Source organism: Coregonus lavaretus, assembly GCF_964263955.1.
Source record: "Coregonus lavaretus genome assembly, contig: HAP1_SCAFFOLD_1452, whole genome shotgun sequence".
Taxonomy (NCBI): Eukaryota; Metazoa; Chordata; class Actinopteri; order Salmoniformes; family Salmonidae; genus Coregonus; species Coregonus lavaretus.
This window is the reverse complement of record NW_028161647.1, coordinates 25886-46025: the sequence shown is the minus strand read 5'-3', so window position 1 is coordinate 46025 and position 20140 is coordinate 25886. Positions and strand designations below refer to the sequence as shown.

The window sequence follows — 20140 nt, the reverse complement described above, 5'->3', positions numbered from 1 at the left end:
ACTTTTGGTCAGAACTCTCTTGGAGAAGACTTTTGTTCTGTCCATTGGCAATCAGAGATATGGTCATGACCAGGGTCTCGTAGGGTAGCAGAAGGCTGGCACAAAGCTTGGCCTCTGAGCCTGTCTGGATCAATGCAGGAATGGCTACCATGTAAACCGAACAGAGAACATATGCATGCACAGCAACAAACACACAGGAAAATCAGTACAAAATGACAGGGCACTTCTAAACAAGAAACTACAGATGTAGGATCTTAATTTGACCTGTATTGTCATTGAAAAAGAATCCTGCAGCAACAGGATTTGAACGTTTAGTCCATAATGTTGCTTGATCAGTGGTTCACTTATGAAAAAAACACATGAAATTCACATGTGATCACGTCAATGAGAATACTTTACTTTAAAAGGCATAATTGACATTAATTCAATTGAAACAGTCATGGTCCCCTGCAGGTTTTGTGCTGTTCCAGGTTTGTTCCAGGGACGTCTCCAATAATGTTTTTAGGACGTTCTTAGAACGTTGTGTCATGGTCCCCTGGAGGTTTTTGATAGATGCAGTGAGAATACAGTATTTATGCGTTATACGCCTGCCCCCCCGCATGGCCGCCAACCCTCCCTCCTTCCTTGCCTTAAGTAGCCATCTGTCTTGTATAACCATACCAAACGTAACACATCTTACTAATATGATTGTACCGGATTTACTTTTACTATGTTATGTCTAGTCTGTGAGACCAGTTTGACAGATGATATTCAGCTGAAACTAGGCTACCAGTATGTGTGAGTCATGCATATATACTACAGGTTAAACGTTTTAGAACACCTACTCATTCAAGGGTGTTTCTTTATTTTTTTAATTAAAAACACCCTTGAATGAGTAGGTGTTCTAAAACTTTTGACCTGTAGTGTATATGCATAACTACATTGTAGAATAATAGTGAAGACATCAAAACAATGAAATAACACATATGGAATCATGTAGTAACCAAAAAAGTGTTAAACAAATCAAAATATATTTTATATTTGAGATTCTTCAAATAGCCACCCTTTGCCTTGATGACAGCTTTTCACACTCTTGGCATTCTTGAAGAAAGCATGTTGAAGAGAAGCCCCACTAGCCAAACGACCCCTAGGCTTACGTGAGGGAAAACCAATTAATGTATAATTCTAGCACGGCGTCCAGGGCCATAAAGGTTGTAGCTTACTATTTAGACGAGTTGCAGCCTCCTCCATGCTGTGTTGAAACTCATGAGAAGATTCTGATTCCATTCTCCTTCCTGATGAAATGTACTTGTCAGGTCCCTCTCAAATGCCAGCTGGACATGCTGGGCTTTTCATTGATGTAACATGCTGAATACATTTTTGCACATTGCTGTAGATGTCCCATATGTTATTCAAAATCCATGTTTCAGTGCTAACAGCACAGTCTGCATTGCTGACAAAGGCCCGCCGTATCTTTGAAGAACACTGAGTGGGGTCCATTTGTTGTTGCTGGCTGTGGATGTGATTTCACTTTGCAAGAATCAATAAACTCTGCTTCCACTGGTTCAGTTTTTGTTCAATCCAACAGGTCGTCAGGTGCATTGTAATTCATATACCATTTGTTATGTTTATGGGGAAACAAAACTGTGGGGGCACAAATTCTATCTGGGGGTCCATGCCCGGCTTTGCCACCCTGTAGAGCCGGCTCTGGGTACAATGTTTTTCCCTGAGGTACAAAAAAGTCAAAGGTACACTTCACAGGTAAACATATGAACTCACATGGTACAACCTCAAGTGAATCTTCCAGCAAGACAATAACCCCAAGTAAAAATCAAAAAACCCCAAAAGGGTTAATTGACCACAAAATCAACATTTCGCAATGGCCATCTCAGTCTCCAGACTTGAACCCCATTGAAAACCTGTGGTTTCAATTGAAGAGGAAAGTCCATAAGCACAGATGAAGGATATCAAGGATCGGGAAAGATTCTGTATGGAGGATTGGTCTAAGATCCCTCCCAATGTGTTCTCCAATCTCATAAAACATTTGAGAAAAAGGCTCAGTATCATTATCCCCGAAATGGGAGGGTGCTGGAGTATTGAGAACCGGGGATCCAATAATTTATAACCTTATGTTTTCGAGATTTTTGGTATTACTTGTTAAACAAAATATATTTCTCTGAACAATTGTATAAGTATAAAATAATATAACTGTTCCAAAAAATATCATACCATATAGCTCAGTATTTGTATTATTTATTTGACAGTCTTTTTTGCTAATCTTTATCAAAGGATCGAATAATTTTGGACCCCACTATATATTATGGACAAAGTAAAAAAAACAGGCATTGCATGCAAACTATTGAGATGTAATCAGGTTATAGTGCAAGCCAATGTCGTACACTGTACTGTATGTATATTGATGGTGCATGTGTAGTCTCAAAGCCAGAGAATCTGCCAATCACTGAAAATCACTGTTATTGACACAAATTGGTCAAATATTCACAAGGCTTTTACTTCAATCATTTAACCTGGCTACACCGGTTCCTCTGCTTGTCCTCTACACAGTGCAGTAGGGAGGTCTTGCCAGTAGGAATACTGGGATATAGGCTGACCTGGTGTTTTTATTTCTCTCATTGAGTCATGGTTCCTTCTGGGCATCACGTTTGGAGATGGATACTCTTTGTCTGCTTTCACTGGCTTTGTGTCTGTCAAAAAACTCCAAGACCGTAAGTAAATCTGCAGTCAGTTAGAATTTAGTAATCAGACATGTGGCGTCTCGTCCTGGAGTAACATTCTCTCTGTCAGAGAGGAAATTTAGAATGGTTTTTCATCTATCCTTTCTGCAGATATTTGTTCTGTGTATTTCACCTACAAATAAAGGCTTTTCAAAAATTATTCTTGATTTTTTTATCTTGATTTTTTATTTTTTATTGGCCCATTCACCCCCCCCCCCAAAAAATACAAAAACGTATAAATACTGTATTTTCACCGCAACTAGACAAAAACCTCCAGGGGACCATGGCAACGTTCTAAGAACATCCTAAAAACATTATTGGTGACGTCCCTGGAACAAACCTGTAACAGCACAAAACCTGCAGGGGACCATGACTGTTTAAATTAAATTAATGTCAATTATGCCTTTTAAAGTAAAGTACTGTCCTTGATGTGAACACGTGATTTTCATGTGTTTTTTTTTTCGTAAGGGTACCCCTGATCAAGCAACATTATGGACTAAATGTTCAAATCCTGTTGCTGCAGGATTCTTTTTCTTTGACAATACTGGTCAAATTAAGATCCTACATATGTAGTTTCTTGTTTAGAAGTGCCCTCTCATTTTGTACTGATTTTCCTGTGTGTTTGTTGCTGTGCGTGCATATGTTCTCTGTAGGGTTTACATGGTAGCCATTCCTGCAGTGATCCAGGCAGGCTCAGAGGCTAAGCTTTGTGCCAGCCTTCTGCAGCCCAACGAGACCCTGGTCATGACCATATCTCTGATTGCCAATGGACAGAACAAAAGTATTCTCCAAGAGAGTTCTGACCAAGAGTTTCACCGCTGCTTCCAGTTTCAGGTCAGCCCCGCACTGGGCGACATCCAGAACCATTCCAATAAGAGTTTACTATACTTCTTAGCTTTGTGATGCATCTCTTAATTGTGTGTGCAATGCCATCTTATTTTATGGGAAATATCAATGTGGTGGCTTACTATAACTTTTCTGGAATTCAGGCTGAAATTTGACATAAAAAAAGATGACATCAACTACTAAAGAAAAAGCATTTTTAAAACACACTGATGAAAGGAGAAGTGATTGAACCTTCACAACCTTGATGTTGTTAGCAGCACGTTCTTACCAACTAAGCCACACTGGATCATATGTTATTGGTTCATTGTCTCCCTGACAGGCCCCTCATGTGGAGAGTGACGAAGTGCAAAGATTTAAGGTGGAGATTCGAGGTGAAACTTTTCTATCAACAGAGGAGAGAAAGGTCATGATCAAACCGTACAGCCCGATGACATTCGTCCAAACGGATAAACCAATCTACAACCCGGGACAAACAGGTAATTTTACACAGAGCCAGTACACAATTAGTCTGCTTGCTAAGAAACAGGACAATTAGGTGATAGCATGTTTCTATTATGCTCTGTCATCCCAGAGACACTTGAAAGAGGACCATCAGGTGCAGATAAATAAAAAATCTGCTGTGGGTTCATTCAGAATATGTACACTGGAGTTTGAACCAACATACCACATGTTAAAAGCTGTTCCTCTGCTGGACATTATCATTGGATCCCAATTGACTCATTCATCCCCCCTCCTCTCCCTGTAACTATTCCCCAGGTTGTTGCTGTAAATGAGAATGTGTTCTCAGTCAACTTACCTGGTAAAATAATGGTTACATAAAATAAATAAAAAGATATCGATAGTGTAAATATTTTCAGCGAACTCGCAGAGCAGTTTTCCTTTATCTGCAATTTATTGAATTGGGGCTTTAGTACCAACACTAAAATATTATCCAGAAAAGCTGTCTTGCAAAATTCTGTTAACTTTCCTGAAAATCCCAGGTTTTTCAGAAATCCTGGCTGAAAGATTCCTGGAATCTGGGAATCCTTCAACAGGGATTTCTGGAAAACCTGGGAAAGTTAGCTAAATTATGCTTCTAAAATTCTCATTGAGTGCTTGTCTTTGTCTTTTCATTGTCTTTTTTCAGTGCAGTTTAGAGTGATCACCTTGGATACCAGTTTTAGCCCTGTCAATCAGCTGGTGAGTGTTGAAAATGTGCAACATTGAATATTGAAAACAATTACCTGTATTTGGTCGTCCTTTAGATCAGTATCTCCACTCTTTCAAACAGAAAGACAGATCTCAAGGGTCACAACGTCACATTACTGTCTGATAGACATAGCATTCAGGTATTATGTAACACTATGTACGATATTGTCCAACCAACTCAACTCTGCGGCCTTGTGGTTAGTGTCCTCACTGAGAATGGAAGTTTGAGGGTGTCGAGCCTTACCAAAGACTCTAAAAATGAGACCCGATGCCACTCTGCTTGGCACTGAACATTAAGGAGATGGATTGAGGTTAATGCCCAGCAATAGACTAGCGTCCTGTCCAGGCTCCTTCATGCTACAGAAACAGGACATAGGCTCCTGCCTTACGGACAAGGCTTATTATGTAGAATATACTGTAAATTTTTATTTTAATTTAGCAATCAAGTAGCTATGACATGTCATACACATCTTGTTAGTACTCCATGAACAATAAGACTTTGGAAATGGGAAATGTTTTGAACAACTATTGGGCAAAATCCAAAATCTGTCTGTTTGATAAGGCTACACAAACATTTGAGGCACATAGCACTCAGGGCAAAGGTTCTGCAGAGGTTCTCTAAATAAACCTGTGTGGGTGGATTTTAAGATCCTCAAACCTTCACCACAGGACATGGGGTTTTCCATTCATATACTGTAGGTCAGATTGGATTGTATGGGATTTTCTTTCCTGAGATTGAATTAATTTACTGAATTGACATTAGAGTTCCAGTGCAAATACTACTTGTGATGTTTAGTTGAAGAGACAAATCCAAGCACCTACCTAGTCCCTATAGTTGTAGACAGTTTTGCTCTTTTGGTCATTTTGGGGGAATTTGAGAGTTATTCATAAAACATTAACCAATCTTTTGTCTTGCCCTTCACAGTACAACATTGTGGAACTTGAGGTAAGACCCTTATTCGTCTGTCAATTTATGATGACTGTCACTAAATACTACGACATAAGACAATGACTCCACCAGCTAGGTACTGGAGGTCATCATTCATTTCCACATGGCAGTTACTAGAAGACTCCCTATAAGCTTTATGTGATAACATCTGGGCCACCTTCAACAAGCAAACTTCGGAACGTTGCAGATAGAATGTAATGAATAGAACTGACGTGACTCCTTATTCTACATGTTAGACAGGCATGTTTGGCCTACATAACATATTTGTATCTGAACGTTCCACAATGTTGTGCCCTACTAAACATGTCCCTTGTTCTATGAATCAATAGGATGTTCATCAGAACAGGATTGGACAGTGGGTCAATACTTCATCCAGTGGCAACATTCTGCAGCTTTCTCACCCCCTGAACTCTGAAGCACCTGTAGGATCTTATGCTATTGTAGTGTGGATTGGTGATAACAAAATATACCATCACTTCAAGGTAGAAAAATATGGTAAATTGAGCTTCTTTCTTTTACCTTTCATGCTACATAATATTATGGATCTGCCAGTTGAATCAATACGTCACAATACTGGAACATACATGAGTTAACTTCTGTTCTTTCATATCTAGTTTTGCCAAAGTTTGAGATCAAAATGAACCTCACCGATGAGATCAGCATTGTTCAAGAGGAGTATAAAGTACAAGTGTGTGCAACGTGAGTCAACAGTACAGTATCGCCATTTTGCAATGCACTGTAGTTACAAGACAATGTGTAACTCAGCTAAATGTCACTGTCTAATTAATCGCATTACGGTAATGCAGAACTTGATTCAAATACTATTTTAAGTATTTTAATTACTTTTACATACATTTCAAAGTAAGTATTTTGATATTTTTTCTTTGAAAATACAAGTAATTCAGTATTAACTATTGTAATACTCCATTCATTTCAACCCAGGTCTGTTTGGTCCTAGGGTTATTTGAAATAGTGTATTTGGAAACAAATACTTAAATATGCATGTATTTGAACCCAGGTCTGAGCTAATGACAAATACTAATTGAAGACCTACAATGCTACTACTGCTCAATGTCATAAATTGCTTCTATGAGTAGCCTGAGAATTCAAAAGTTTGGGACAGTGGCATTTACATGAACAGTTGGGCCTGTAGTCATAAAGCATCTCAGAGTAGGATTGCTGACCTAGGATCACATCTCCCCTGTCCATGTGATCAAAAGATCACACTGACCTTAGATCAGCACTCATACACTAAGAGGCTTTATGAATACAGGTCCAGATGCATTGACAATGTTGAAAACACTTGACTTAAATAATGCCTGCAGGTATAATGCATTATAAGTTGTTGTATTTGTAATGTCTCACATGAGGTTTATAATATACTATGTCTCTCTAAGTAGGAAATGTATGATGTTTTATGTTTTTAATGTGTTTTATTATGAAAATAAAATCAGATACACATATGGACAGCCTGTACCTGGTAAAGCAGAGGTAGAGTTGTGCCGACCTTTAGGGTACAATGTATTCATCCCAATAATAATTGATGAGAAAAATCCACAAGGAGTTCCTGATTATACACCCCCATGCCACAAAGAGTCAATAAAGGTCTGTAATCTTTCCTGAAGAAACTATCATCAGTATAATTGTTTTCACATCATATTACATTTTAATGTGATGTGGTTAAATTGATTTAAATCAGTTCTTAATGTGTGGGCTTTTGCTTGCTTTTCCCAGATGGATCAAACTGGCTGTGCTTCTCATGTCTTCAACATGTCAATTTTCACAAAGAAGGCTGGCCAGAAAATGCTCATAGACAGGCTTAGTTTAAACACAAAAGTAGAGGAGGAGGGGACAGGCAAGTCATTCATCACAAGAATTTGGAGTTGGGAAAAGTCATGACAACATTTAATGTTTTCTGTTTTTAATAATGTTTTTAAATCTTATGTAAGCTGCACTGCAATTCAGCTTCTGCATTGTGAACTGCCATTGTGCATCATGGTGGCACGTGTGGCTGTGAAATAAACCATGCTATTATCATTTGTTTTTCTTTGACAGGTATTACACAGTCAGAGGAAAAACACATAGCACTCTCCTATCTGATTGGAAAACTCACATTTGTCGACACACCCAAAATCTATGAACATGGATCAATTATTGAGGGCAAGGTAAGTCCAAATCGAGTGTTATTGTTTCTTGAACTTTGTTGAATTGTGGATGCCATTTGCTCTTTGACATTCCTGTTTACCTAACTACCAATGGTAGGTAACAGTGACACATGTAGCATCACTTCATAGAACTTTCCCCCCTTTTTCATCAGATAAACGTTGTTCACTACAACAACACACCTATCTCTGACATGTTAGTCTACCTGTTGGAGAAGAAAGGCTGGTCCTCACATCGTCTCCAGAACCTAACCACGGACAGTCATGGTATTGCCAGTTTCTCCCTCAACACAACCAGTATGCCCAAAGAGAATATTAACCTCATAGTAAGTATGATTCCTTCTAGGTTTTTAAATACTCTGAAACTCTGAAGACTCTTCATGCTCCCAAATCACCCCCTTGACCCTACACCCTAGGGCCTATCATGTTCTTGTGGAGATCTGAGAAGATTCCATTGGTATAATAAGCAATATGGTGAACTTCCACTTAGCCTATCAGAGGGCAAGGCGGAGCTCTAAGGGTTGATTTGGGATTGAGCCTTCAGTTATACTCTCTCTTCCCTCTTTGGCTTTCCAGGTAAGCAACACACCACAAGAGGAGAACACTAGATACAGGGTCCCCTATTTCAACAGAGGGCAACACATTCTCTCACTGATCCAGCCCACTGCCCCTCACAGTAAAACGTCCAGCTCTCTGGCTATTCAGAAGATGGAGAAACCACTGGCATGTGAGGAGGAAGTGTCAATCACCATCCAGTACACCATCATAGGGGAGACCGTCCCAAAGGGCTCCGTGGATGTCATCTACCTGGTGAGTAGAACCAGGAACAAGTTGTGACAACCTGCAAACCCAGGGTGCGTCCAAAATGGAACCCTATTCTCTAAGTGCACTATTTTGACCAGGGTTATTTCAGACCTAGTCCCAGCCTCTCACCTTCAAAGGAAGGATGTCCCTATACAACACCAATACTCCTCATCATCTCCTTCTTGCTAACTTGATGGGATAACTGTTTTTCCCTCCTCCAGGCCTTATCCAGAGGGGCAATAGTTCAGCATGGACACATGAAGGTTACCGTGCAGCAGGGGAGTCCTGGTGAGGAAGTTTTATTAAGTAATTATGAACGTACTGGAAGGTGCTTGATGACAATGACAGTGAGTATGGTTACATGCACACAATAAAGCAATTATTGTGGAAAGGCAGATTAATATAATACTTAGATTAAAACGTTTACGTTTTGCAAGAAGAACGCTTTCCTTAATAATCCTGTTCACATGGATGTCTGAAATCAGGCTACTGGTGCACTCTGATAAATGCAGATTAGCCTATTTAATAGGCCCAATTAAATGAGAGATGTGCATGGTAATTTGTTTTATGGCTACTTCGGGAATATGAACTCATCATGGCCAGAAAAGGTGAGGAATTTATTCTGCATTATATAATTTATGTATTATGTTTACAAATGAAATATTGTCTACTCGAGAAATTCGACATTACAGTATTCAGACGCCTACAAAAGTCAATGAAAAAGGTGAATCGTCTGCGATCAGTTTTTCGGATCGCATAGAGCAAAATAATTGAAAAAGCGTATCTATTTATTGTGAAGTGGGTCCAATGAAATGAGAGATGGGACGATTGGTAGCCTATCCTAACTTGTTGTAGGCCTATAGGCTATTTCGCGAGTAGCCTATGAAACCATCACAGTCAGAAAAGGTGAGGATTTATTCTGCAATGATTATGGTAATGAAATGAATAATTAGAAATAGGTATTTATTTCATATTATTTTAGAATGCAAAGATAAAATACATCGATTTTCGCTCACTAAGGGAAAATGATTCTATTATTATTATTATTATTATTATATTTAGCTAACTGATTTTTGTTATGAATAAGAGTGTCATATATTCCTGCACAAGGCTACTTTTGCCATCTTGCAATGCAATCCTTCAACCATGCATGGTCTGAAGTTTGCAGGAGGATAAGCACATTCTCACTTCAAGTTCAGTTTTTATAAATACCAACTTTTGAGTGAAAACTGGCGTATGTTATGAATGTTTAGGGGCATATTTTGTGCATACCCAACGTTTATATGCCCCTGGTGTTTTAATCGGCGTATGCTTTCTTAGATTTTGACATTACATCGATTAAGATAGAGTAAGGTGACTCTTGCATAATCTGTTTACTGCCATAATCAGTTTACTATCTAATTATTACTGTGCATGTAAACGTACTCAGTGTGACATGCTCTTGCGTTGCAGTAACTGAGGGTGAAGTCACCTTGAAGTTGGCAGTGGTTCCAGAGATGGCGCCAGTGATACAGGTCCTGGTGTACAGTATGCTTCCCAGCGAGACTGTAATCGCCCACAGCATGAACTTCCCCACTGAGAAATGCTTCAGGCACAAGGTGTGGGTATATGTACAGTGAGGGGAAAAAGTATTTGATCCCCTGCTGATTTTGTACAATTGCCCACTGACAAAGACATGATCAGTCTATAATTGTAATGGTAGGTTTATTTGAACAATGAGCGACAGAATAACAACAACAAAAATCCAGTAAAACGCATGTCAAAAATGTTATAAATTGATTTGCATTTTAATGAGGGAAATAAGTATTTGACCCCTCTGCAAAACATGACTTAGTACTTGGTGGCAAAACCCTTGTTGGCAATCACAGAGGTCAGACGTTTCTTGTAGTTGGCCACCAGGTTTGCACACATCTCAGGAGGGATTTTGTCCCACTCCTCTTTGCAGATCTTCTCCAAGTCATTAAGGTTTCGAGGCTGACGTTTGGCAACTCGAACCTTCAGCTCCCGCCACAGATTTTCTATGGGATTACGTCTGGAGACTGGCTAGGCCACTCCAGGACCTTAATGTGCTTCTTCTTGAGCCACTCCTTTGTTGCCTTGGCTGTGTGTTTTGGGTCATTGTCATGCTGGAATACCCATCCACAACCCATTCTCAATGCCCTGGCTGAGGGAAGGAGGTTCTCACCCAAGATTTGACGGTACATGGCCCCGTCCATCGTCCCTTTGATGCAGTGAAGTTGTCCTGTCCCCTTAGCAGAAAAACACCCCCAAAGCATAATGTTTCCACCTACATGTTTGACGGTGGGGATGGTGTTATTGGGGTCATAGGCAGCATTCCTCCTCCTCCAAACACGGCGAGTTGAGTTGATGCCAAAGAGCTCCATTTTGGTCTCATCTGACCACAACACTTTCACCCAGTTCTCCTCTGAATCATTCAGATGTACATTGGCAAACTTCAGACGGCCCTGTATATGTGCTTTCTTGAGATGGGGGACCTTGCGGGTGCTGCAGGATTTCAGTCCTTCACGGCGTAGTGTGTTACCAATTGTTTTCTTGGTGACAATGGTCCCAGCTGCCTTGAGATCTTTGACAAGATCCTCCCGTGTAGTTCTGGGCTGATTCCTCACCGTTCTCATGATCATTGCAGCTCCACGAGGTGAGATCTTGCATGGAGCCCCAGGCCGAGGGAGACTGACAGTTCTTTTGTGTTTCTTCCATTTGTGAATAATCGCACCAACTGTTGTCACCTTCTCACCAAGCTGCTTGGCGATGGTCTTGTAGCCCATTCCAGCCTTGTGTAGGTCTACAATCTTGTCCCTGACATCCTTGGAGAGCTCTTTGGTCTTGGCCATGGTGGAGAGTTTGGAATCTGATTGATTGATTGCTTCTGTGGACAGGTGTCTTTTATACAGGTAACAAGCTGAGATTAGGAGCACTCCCTTTAAGAGTGTGCTCCTAATCTCAGCTCGTTCCCTGTATAAAAGACACCTGGGAGCCAGAAATCTTTTTGATTGAGAGGGGGTGAAATACTTATTACCCTCATTAAAATGCAAATCAATTTATAACATTTTTGACATGCATTTTTCTGGATTTTTGTTGTTGTTATTCTGTCTCTCACTGTTCAAATAAACCTACCATTAAAATTATAGACTGATCATTTCTTTGTCAGTGGGCAAACGTACAAAATCAGCAGGGGATCAAATACTTTTTTGCCTCACTGTAAGTGAAAAATATGGGTTGTTTATGAATTCGAAGGACCAATAAAAAACTTAGGTGCTGGATTTTAGGCCGGTAGCAACCACCACAGGGTGTCCTTTCAGAACACAAGGAAGCAGTAGTTCCAGTTCAAGGGTTTATAATTATTATTATTATATGCCATTTAGCAGACGTTTTTACCCAAAGCGACTTACAGTCATGTGCGCATACATTTTTACGTATGGGTGGTCCCGGGGATCGAACCCACTACCCTGGCGTTACAAGCGCCATGCTCTACCAATTGAGCTACAGAGGACCACATGAAGATCTACACACACACATACAACACCACTCTCTCTGATACTAATTGTGGTTCTGTAAAGAAAAGAGGAGAACTCAGGCTATAGCACAGTATGGGAAAAATATGCCTCTTTGCATGTCAACAAACTAAATAGGATATGTGGACCCAAACACATACTAGATGCACAACGAAACAATAGAGTAATGTAGAAATATCTGCACATAATAAGCATGAGCAATCTACAACCGAAAATAGCCTTGCACCACAGACAAATGCTAACTAATGCTAACCACTAACTAGCATGCTAAATAGTAATGCATTCCGGATGACAATGCTAATGTTAATGCTAACACTAGCGGGTGTACGCGAGCTAGCAAGTTTAACACAAATGCTAGATATTTACAACAGACTCTATTTAGCTCCAAACAACAAGACATCAGGATTTTGGCACTTACATTTAGCTGCACGTACAATAAAACATCAGAAAGAAAAGCAATGTTTTCTAAGGAGGTAGAATATGGAGGAGTGAAAAACCAGTGGATCATCAGAATGGAAACTACAGACTGCCTGAGGCCCTGCCAGGTCAGGTATTATGCTAAGTCCCGGGAAAAAAGGCTGCTGATTGGCTAATACAATTATGATGATTGACATTACCTAATTTCAATAAGAAAACCAAAAGTTGGGGTCTTGGAAAGGAGATGAGCTGTCCATTTTCACAGCTGACCCCAAATGTGTTGTACCTATTTGCTACAACTGACAAGCCAGCTAAGGGTCAGTAGCTTCTTGAGGAAGGGCGGGAAGCTGGATGAGTCAAGCAACAGGCCTGACGTAGGTTCTGTCCTTGACTTCGATCTCTGCTGTCCTCACTTTCCCGTCTGCTCCAGGGATAACTGACTTGACAGTTCCAATTTGCCACAGTGCCCTAGGAAGCTGATCATCACAACAGTCCCAACTATAAGCTCTTCCTTACTGTGAAACAGTGCCAGAAATTGTCGGCTAGAACCTGGCTGTGTCTACATATTTTGCGACTGAGCAGTTCAGACTCTGGGTAGACCACCTGTGGTAGTGACGAGTCTGGCCGCCCCATGAGAAGAGAGTTAGAAGTGATTGGGTCCGGATCCGCGATGTCCGACGAAACATATCCCAAGGGATTGTAGTCTGGTTTTCAACCTTCCCAAGTTCTCTCATGTCACCCCGCTCCTCCGCACACTCCACTGGCTTCCAGTTGAGGCTTGCATCTACTACAAGACCATGGTGCTTGCCTACGGAGCTGTGAGGGGAACGGCACCTCCTTACCTTCAGGCTCTGATCAGACCCTACACCCAAACGAGGGCACTACGTTCATCCACCTCTGGCCTGCTAGCCCCCCTACCTCTACGGAAGCACAGCTCCCACTCAGCCCAGTCAAAGCTATTCGCTGCTCTGGCACCCCAATGGTGGAACAAGCTCCCCCACGACGCCAGGACAGCGGAGTCACTGACCACCTTCCGGAGACACTTGAAACCCTACCTCTTTAAGGAATACCTGGAATAGTATCAAAGTAATCATTCTACCCCCCCCCTCCCTCCCCCACCCCTCCATAAAAAAAAAAGTGGTTGTCCCACTGGCTATCATAAGTTGAATGCACCAATTTGTAAGTCGCTCTGGATAAGATCGTCTGCTAAATGATGTAAATGTAAGATCCCTTCTACTTCAATTAGGACAGTCCTCAGCACCTCTTCGGAGATGGTCTGCGCGCCAAGGGTGGTTTGCAGGGCAGTCTTGATGGATCTGATCTCCCTCTCCCAGCATCCTCCAAAGTGCGGTGCACTTGGTAGGTTGAAGGCGAAGCGAATCTTCTGACTATTTAACTGTTCCTGGAACTATGGGTGGAGAGTCATGAAGGCCTCCTGTAGCTCCCGCTTCCCTCCCTTGAAATTTGTTCCTCGATCAGACAGGATCTGATTTCTCTTTGAGCGATGAAGCCTCTCAAAGCCTTTAGGAACAAATCAGAATCCATGTTCGTCAGTAGATCCACGTGTACAGCCTGGGTGGTCATGCGCTTAAAGATGATGCCCCATCTCTTTTCATTTCTTCGGGCCAATCTTGATGATATACGGTCCAAAGCAGTCCACACCTGTATAATAGAATGTGGGCTTGTGGAGCCGCAGTCGGGCTGGAGGCAGGTCAGCCATCCTAGGCACATCTGGCTGGCCTTGCCAATTCCTGCATTCGGCGCAACCAAGCTGAAAACGCCGAATAGCTGCCCTCCCTCTCAGAATCCAGAACCTTCAATGTAACTCAGCAAACACCCTGTCTTGGCCCGGGTGTCTCAGCTGCTCATCATATTTATTGAGCAGCAACCTGGTGAGCGGATGACCTGGGTCCAGAACTACTGGGTGAAGAACGTCAGGGCCCAGCTGGTCACACCTCCGAAGGTGACTTCCAACACGAATCAGTCCGGTGTCGTTGTCATACTCCGGGGCCAGTGTCACCAGACGGCTGCTCGGAGGGACTGGCTTGCCTTCCTCTAGTAGGGAGAGGTCTTCTGGGAAGCTCTCAGACTGAGCATGTCTGAGTACTTTGAGTTCTGCTTGCTTGAAATCGTCGGCTGAAGGGTTGTCGACACTACTTGCCGCCCCGTGTAGCAACTGCACTGTGGCTTCCACCAGCTCATGGAAAGTGTTGAACTGGGCAACATCAGGGAGAGATGACTTGGTGTCCGCTGACAGGAGTCCACAGAAGGTAAGCTTCCGCAGCTCCTCTGCTTCATCAGGAGGTACTTGGTCGGATCTTCTCGGGCCAGGATGACTGGGCCTGCCACAGGAATGGAGGACCTTGACTCCAACGGTTGTGTTCTATAAGCTGAGACAGCGTCTTGCCATGTGTGATATCGTCGATTTCTCTCCGTGTACATGTAACGCCAGGCCTGGGGGTCCGTGAGCTCCTGTATTTCTGTGACTCTTGTGCCTACAAATACTTTGTACGTGCAGGAGTCTGACTGGAGCCAGGTTAAGACTGTTGTAGAATCCGACCAGACATGACCTCGTGGATTTCCTCAGTGAGTTATTTTCTGATGACCACGGCCAGCTGGGCACCGGTGAGTGCTGCACAGAGCTCGAGTCTTGGCATTGACTGTTGTTGTTTCGGGGCCACTCTTGATCTTGCTGCAAGGAATGCCACTTGGATCCGTCCCTTGGTGTCTTCAGTATGGAGGTACGCAATGGCACCGTACGCACGTTCTGAGGCATCACTGAGGACTTGAACACTTCTTGTGCTGGTTGGGAGATCCATGTCGGTGCTGATGTAACACCTTGGTAGTGTGACCTGAGACAGCTGTGGAAGTTCGTTCTCCCAAATAAGCCACGCTTGGAGAAGATTTTCAGGTAGGTCTGGGACATCCCACCCTCTTTTCTTATCCCAGAGCCTTTGGACCACAACCTTGGCCGTGTGGTGTATGGAACGATGAAGCCAAGTGGATCGTACTGGCTGGCAAGGATCCGATATATGTTGCGCATGGTGGGTTCAACTTTCTCCATGTGACCGTGCTTATAGCCAAGAGTGTCAGACAGACATTGCCATCGTAATCCAAGGGTGCGCTCTTGGCAAGAAGGTGCTTCAACTTGTCCACCAGTTTCTTGGCTTCATCTGCAGAGGGGAGACTTTGTAGACAGTTGTCTACATAGAAACAGCATTCTACAGAGAAGCTCACATCTTCTTTGGGCTCACTGTGGTTAAACGCAAGCTTCCGAAGGGCAAACGTGGTGCAGCAGGGGCTACATGTCGTCCCAAAGGGAAGTACCTGCCACTCATAGACCTCAGGGTAATCATCACGGTTTAGCTTTCAAGGGACGAAGGTTCTTCTTCCACAAAAGGGGAGTGGCGTACCTTTGAACCCTGTCCATTTCGACCTTGACTGTCTTCTCCTCCAGTAGATGCATGGCTTCTACATCTTGTTTGGACCATGTGACGAGCTTCTCACTCCTGTATGGTAGCGTATCCAACTGCCAGAGCTTCTCTACATGGCTGAAGAGCTCTGCAGATGGAGAGACGAGGGATGTATGAAGGAACTTTTAAGGGTCCATCTGAGCTAAGTTTTGATGGCGGCAGGTCCGCCAGGGGGACCCAAACGCACTGGCTCTTACGGGGTGATTAGATGGGGAATGTCTGATCCGATGCGCAGTAGCGGCTGCGCCTGATACAGCGGTTGAAGAGGAAGGCCTTTGAGGTGCCGATACCTTTTCTGAAGGGCTTTGACAGGGTAGGTATGCGGTGCAAGGCCCAACTATTCAGCTGTGAAGGCTCTGTGGATGTCAAAGGATTGGTTGAGTAACAGGGGCCACAGAGAATGACAAAGAAGCTCCATGGATGACTCAAATATCTTGACGCACAGTACGAAGTCCTCAGAATTGCCTTGGAGGCCTAGCTGCTCTGCTGCTTCGTGTAGAGGTATAGTGCGCTCCGACCTGTCGTCCAACAGGGCGTACGTGTCAAGTGACTTGTTGCCGCTCTGCAAGATGACTCCACTCATCTTCAGCAACACCTTACTGCTGCCGGAAGGTCGATCAACGTAGAGGGTCTCTGCAGTGGAGCTCACCAGGCCTCTGTTGGCGCCTTTGTGCTGGTGGTCTTCATAGTGTTCGTGCTAGCGTTCTTTGTAGCAGTCCGACTAGTGTTGACCTCGTGGAGAATCTCAAGATGCTTCTTCTCGCACTTCTTGCACTTAGCCTTGAGAGTACACTGAGCTGCTTGGTGTTCGCGTCCACACTTCCCACATCTTTCATTTGTCTTGATCCAGGATTCTTTCTGTTCTTTGGAAAGGAGCTGAAAGTTGGTGCATTGATTCATGTAATGCTGCATGGTGTTGCAGAACGACAATACTTATTTGGCTTCTCACGTGACTTTTCCTCCGGAGATTGGTTCTGCGCAGAGACTTCGCTTTGTCCTTTCTCTGCTCACCCCCGTGGAGGATGGTGATGGTCTTAGGGAAGGATTTGTCTTCATGTTGATCTCGGCATGAGCTAGGGTGGTCCCTGCTTTGGTCGCTACTGAACTGTGTGTCATCTACTTGTACTCTCACGTCGTACTCAAGCCACTCTGCTAGGTGAAGGAGGGTTGGAATGGGTGTCTTGATGGGGTTCACACATCTCTTGAAGCTGACTCTTAGGTTGTGTGATAACTTAGCTAAGAGGCGGGAGACATGTGATCCACACCTCAGTTATGTCTGTCCATTACTCCCTAGCTGATCCAACATGCCAACCAAGGCACGCATCCTCAGAGCGAATGTTCGGAATGCCTTGGTGTCACCACTCTTGATGTTGGGGCCATCCATTAACCCTGCAATGCATTGGAGGGCAAACAGGTGGGGCTGGCCATACAGTTCTGTGAGGGACTCCATGGTGTCACTGTATGTGTACCTGCTGTTGCTGTAGGAGTTGGCAATTAGCAAAGCCTCTTCCAACTTCAGGTGGTCCAACAATATCTGAAACTTGAAGCACTCTGTTGCATCTACAGGCAGCACATTGTCGAGGGCCAACTTCAGTCTTGCAAACTCTCGTGGGTATTCATTGATAAAGTTGGGGATGGTAGGAGTTAGTCCACGGTAGGTGCACTCTCAGCTGGGCGGAGAAGGTGTGCGGAAGGTAGCTGCTGCTGTTCTTGTTGCGAGAGTAATTAATTCCACTCACAGTGCCCTCTACACGTGGTCCCTCGTTGGAGTGGTGTGTTGTTGTGTGTGTGGTGATCGTCTGCCTTGACTCGTAGCATACCTCATAGTCGACCAGACGATGCGGGGGGCGAGTCTGACGGTGGGGACGAACCACAACTTGTGGAGGATCTTCTCTGGTGACTGGCTTCCTTGGACTCTGGCAGTTACTGCATCCTGCTCGTAAGGACCATGAAAAATATGGGTTGTTTATGATTTCGAAGGACCAATAAAAAGGGATAAAAAACCTAGGTGCTGGATTTTAGGCCGGTAGCAACCACCACAGGGTGTCCGTTCAGAACACGAGGATGCAGTAGTTCCAGTTCAATGGTTTAATGAAGATCCACACACACAAATACAACACCACCCTCTCTGATACTAATTGTGGTTCTGCAAAGAAAAGAGGAGAACTTAGGCTATAGCACAGTATGGGAAAAATATGCCTACAAACTAAACAGGCTATGCGGACCCAAACACATGCTAGATGCACAAACAAACAACAGAGCAATGTAGAAATATCTACACAATATAAAACATAATAAGCATGAGCAATCTATAACCGAAAATAGCCTAGCACCACAGACAAATGCTAACAAATGCTAATCGCTAATATGCATGCTAAATAGTAACGCATTCCGGATGACAATGCTAATGCTAATGCTAGCGGGAGTACGCGAGCTAGCTAGCTAGCTGCCAAGTTTAACACAAATGGTACATATTTACAACAGACAGGATTTTGGGACTTACATTTAGCTGCACCTTCAATAAAACATCAGAAAGAAAAGCAATTTGTTCTAAGGAGGTAGAATAAGAGAAGAGAAAAATTGGTTGGTCATCAGAATGGAAACTACAGACTGTCTGAGGCCCTGGCTGGTCAGGTATTATGCTAAGTCCCGGGGGAAAGGCTGCTGATTGGCTGATACAATTATGATGATTGGCGTGACCTTATTTCAATAAGAAAACCAAAAGAAAGTTGGGGTCTTGGAAAGGAGATGAGCTGGCCGTTTTTACAGTGTGCATGCGTCTGTGTGTGTCATACCCTCATCACAAAGATATTGTGTACACTAAAGGTGTATCATGTACACTTGTGTATGTCATGTGTGCCAGGTGTTGGTGGAGTTCTCACCCTCAAAAGCGGTCCCAGGGGAGGAGAACACCCTGCAGCTCTCGGCCCAGCCCGGCTCCCTCTGTGGCCTCAGCACTGTGGACAAGAGTGTTCACATCATGGAGCCAGGGAAGAGGCTGGATGCTGACAAGGTAACAGAGCTCACTGAAGTGAATGTCAACGGTCATACCACCATATAAACAGCTTTTGTGGTGCTGGGAATACAAACAGCTTCAGGGGAATAAGAAGTGACTACAGCAGACTTAGAGTGGGTCTGTTCACAGTGGGCCAATGGGTGTGCTTTCATCAACTGGAAAGCATATCCCTATTGGTACTTAAAGTGGCAATATGTAACTTTTTGGGCGACCTGAATTCAACCAAATTCACATAGAAATGTGAGTAATAGATCTACTTGAAAGGAAGTCTAAGAAGCATTGTATCTGTTCTATGTGTGCTATTTCTTTGGTCCCCGTTCTTAAGTTTTGTTTTTGCATCTTTTACTTTTGGGTTTGTACACCATCTTCAAACAGCTGAAACAACAATATTTATGGTTATGGAAAATATATTTCACAGCGGTTTAGATGGTACAATGATTCTCTACACTATACTAGGCTATTTTGTCACATAAACCGCTGTGAAATATATTTTCCATAACCATAAATATTGTTGTTTCAGCTGTTTGAAGATGGTGTACAAACCCAAAAGTAAAAGATGCAAAAACAAAACTTAAGAACGGGGACCAAAGAAGCAACCAGGAAATGGAGGAGCGATTTCTGCATAGTGTGACTTTAATAAGTTCAAATTCTGGGTTGTGTTCATTAGGGCACGGAAAGCATTTTAAAAACGTTTAGCAATGGAAAATGAAATTAGACAAGTCTAAGTAGTCACTGCCTTCTGTTTGGCGCCCAATGAACAAGGTCATTTCACGTCTCCTTATTATCCCATTCCAGATATTTGATTTGTTACCAGTCAAGGAGACAACATACATTCCCTACGAGCTTGAAGATCCAGTAGCATGTTTACATGTAAGACCAAGGAGATATGTAATGCCATACCCAGATGGACTAACTGAGGAGAAAAAGGAACCTTATGAAGTTTTTCAGGTAACTTCTGCCTTGTTTTCTCTTACCTTGAAGCCTCTTTTCCTCTCTCTCATAAGAATCAGTTACCAAACTGTTACCATGCATTCATCT

The 20140-nt window shown here is 43.0% G+C and overlaps 1 protein-coding gene across 2 annotated transcripts in view; it reads left to right on the top strand.

Moving 5' to 3' along the window:
* Window positions 1–2504: 2504 nt before the first annotated feature.
* LOC311120291 (alpha-2-macroglobulin-like) overlaps window positions 2505–20140 on the top strand; it is a 36505-nt gene continuing 18869 nt past the window's right edge. For both annotated transcript variants that reach the window (XM_084194921.1, XM_084194920.1), the window contains exons 1-16: window positions 2505–2705; window positions 3368–3548; window positions 3880–4036; window positions 4687–4739; window positions 5674–5694; window positions 6027–6192; window positions 6312–6396; window positions 7152–7302; window positions 7432–7552; window positions 7753–7862; window positions 8015–8185; window positions 8436–8669; window positions 8885–8951; window positions 10116–10261; window positions 18950–19099; window positions 19898–20050. In XM_084194921.1, coding sequence (XP_084051047.1) covers window positions 2620–2705; window positions 3368–3548; window positions 3880–4036; window positions 4687–4739; window positions 5674–5694; window positions 6027–6192; window positions 6312–6396; window positions 7152–7302; window positions 7432–7552; window positions 7753–7862; window positions 8015–8185; window positions 8436–8669; window positions 8885–8951; window positions 10116–10261; window positions 18950–19099; window positions 19898–20050 — 2052 coding nt within the window. In that variant the 5' untranslated portion in view covers window positions 2505–2619. The remainder of the gene's footprint in view (window positions 2706–3367; window positions 3549–3879; window positions 4037–4686; window positions 4740–5673; window positions 5695–6026; window positions 6193–6311; window positions 6397–7151; window positions 7303–7431; window positions 7553–7752; window positions 7863–8014; window positions 8186–8435; window positions 8670–8884; window positions 8952–10115; window positions 10262–18949; window positions 19100–19897; window positions 20051–20140) is intronic.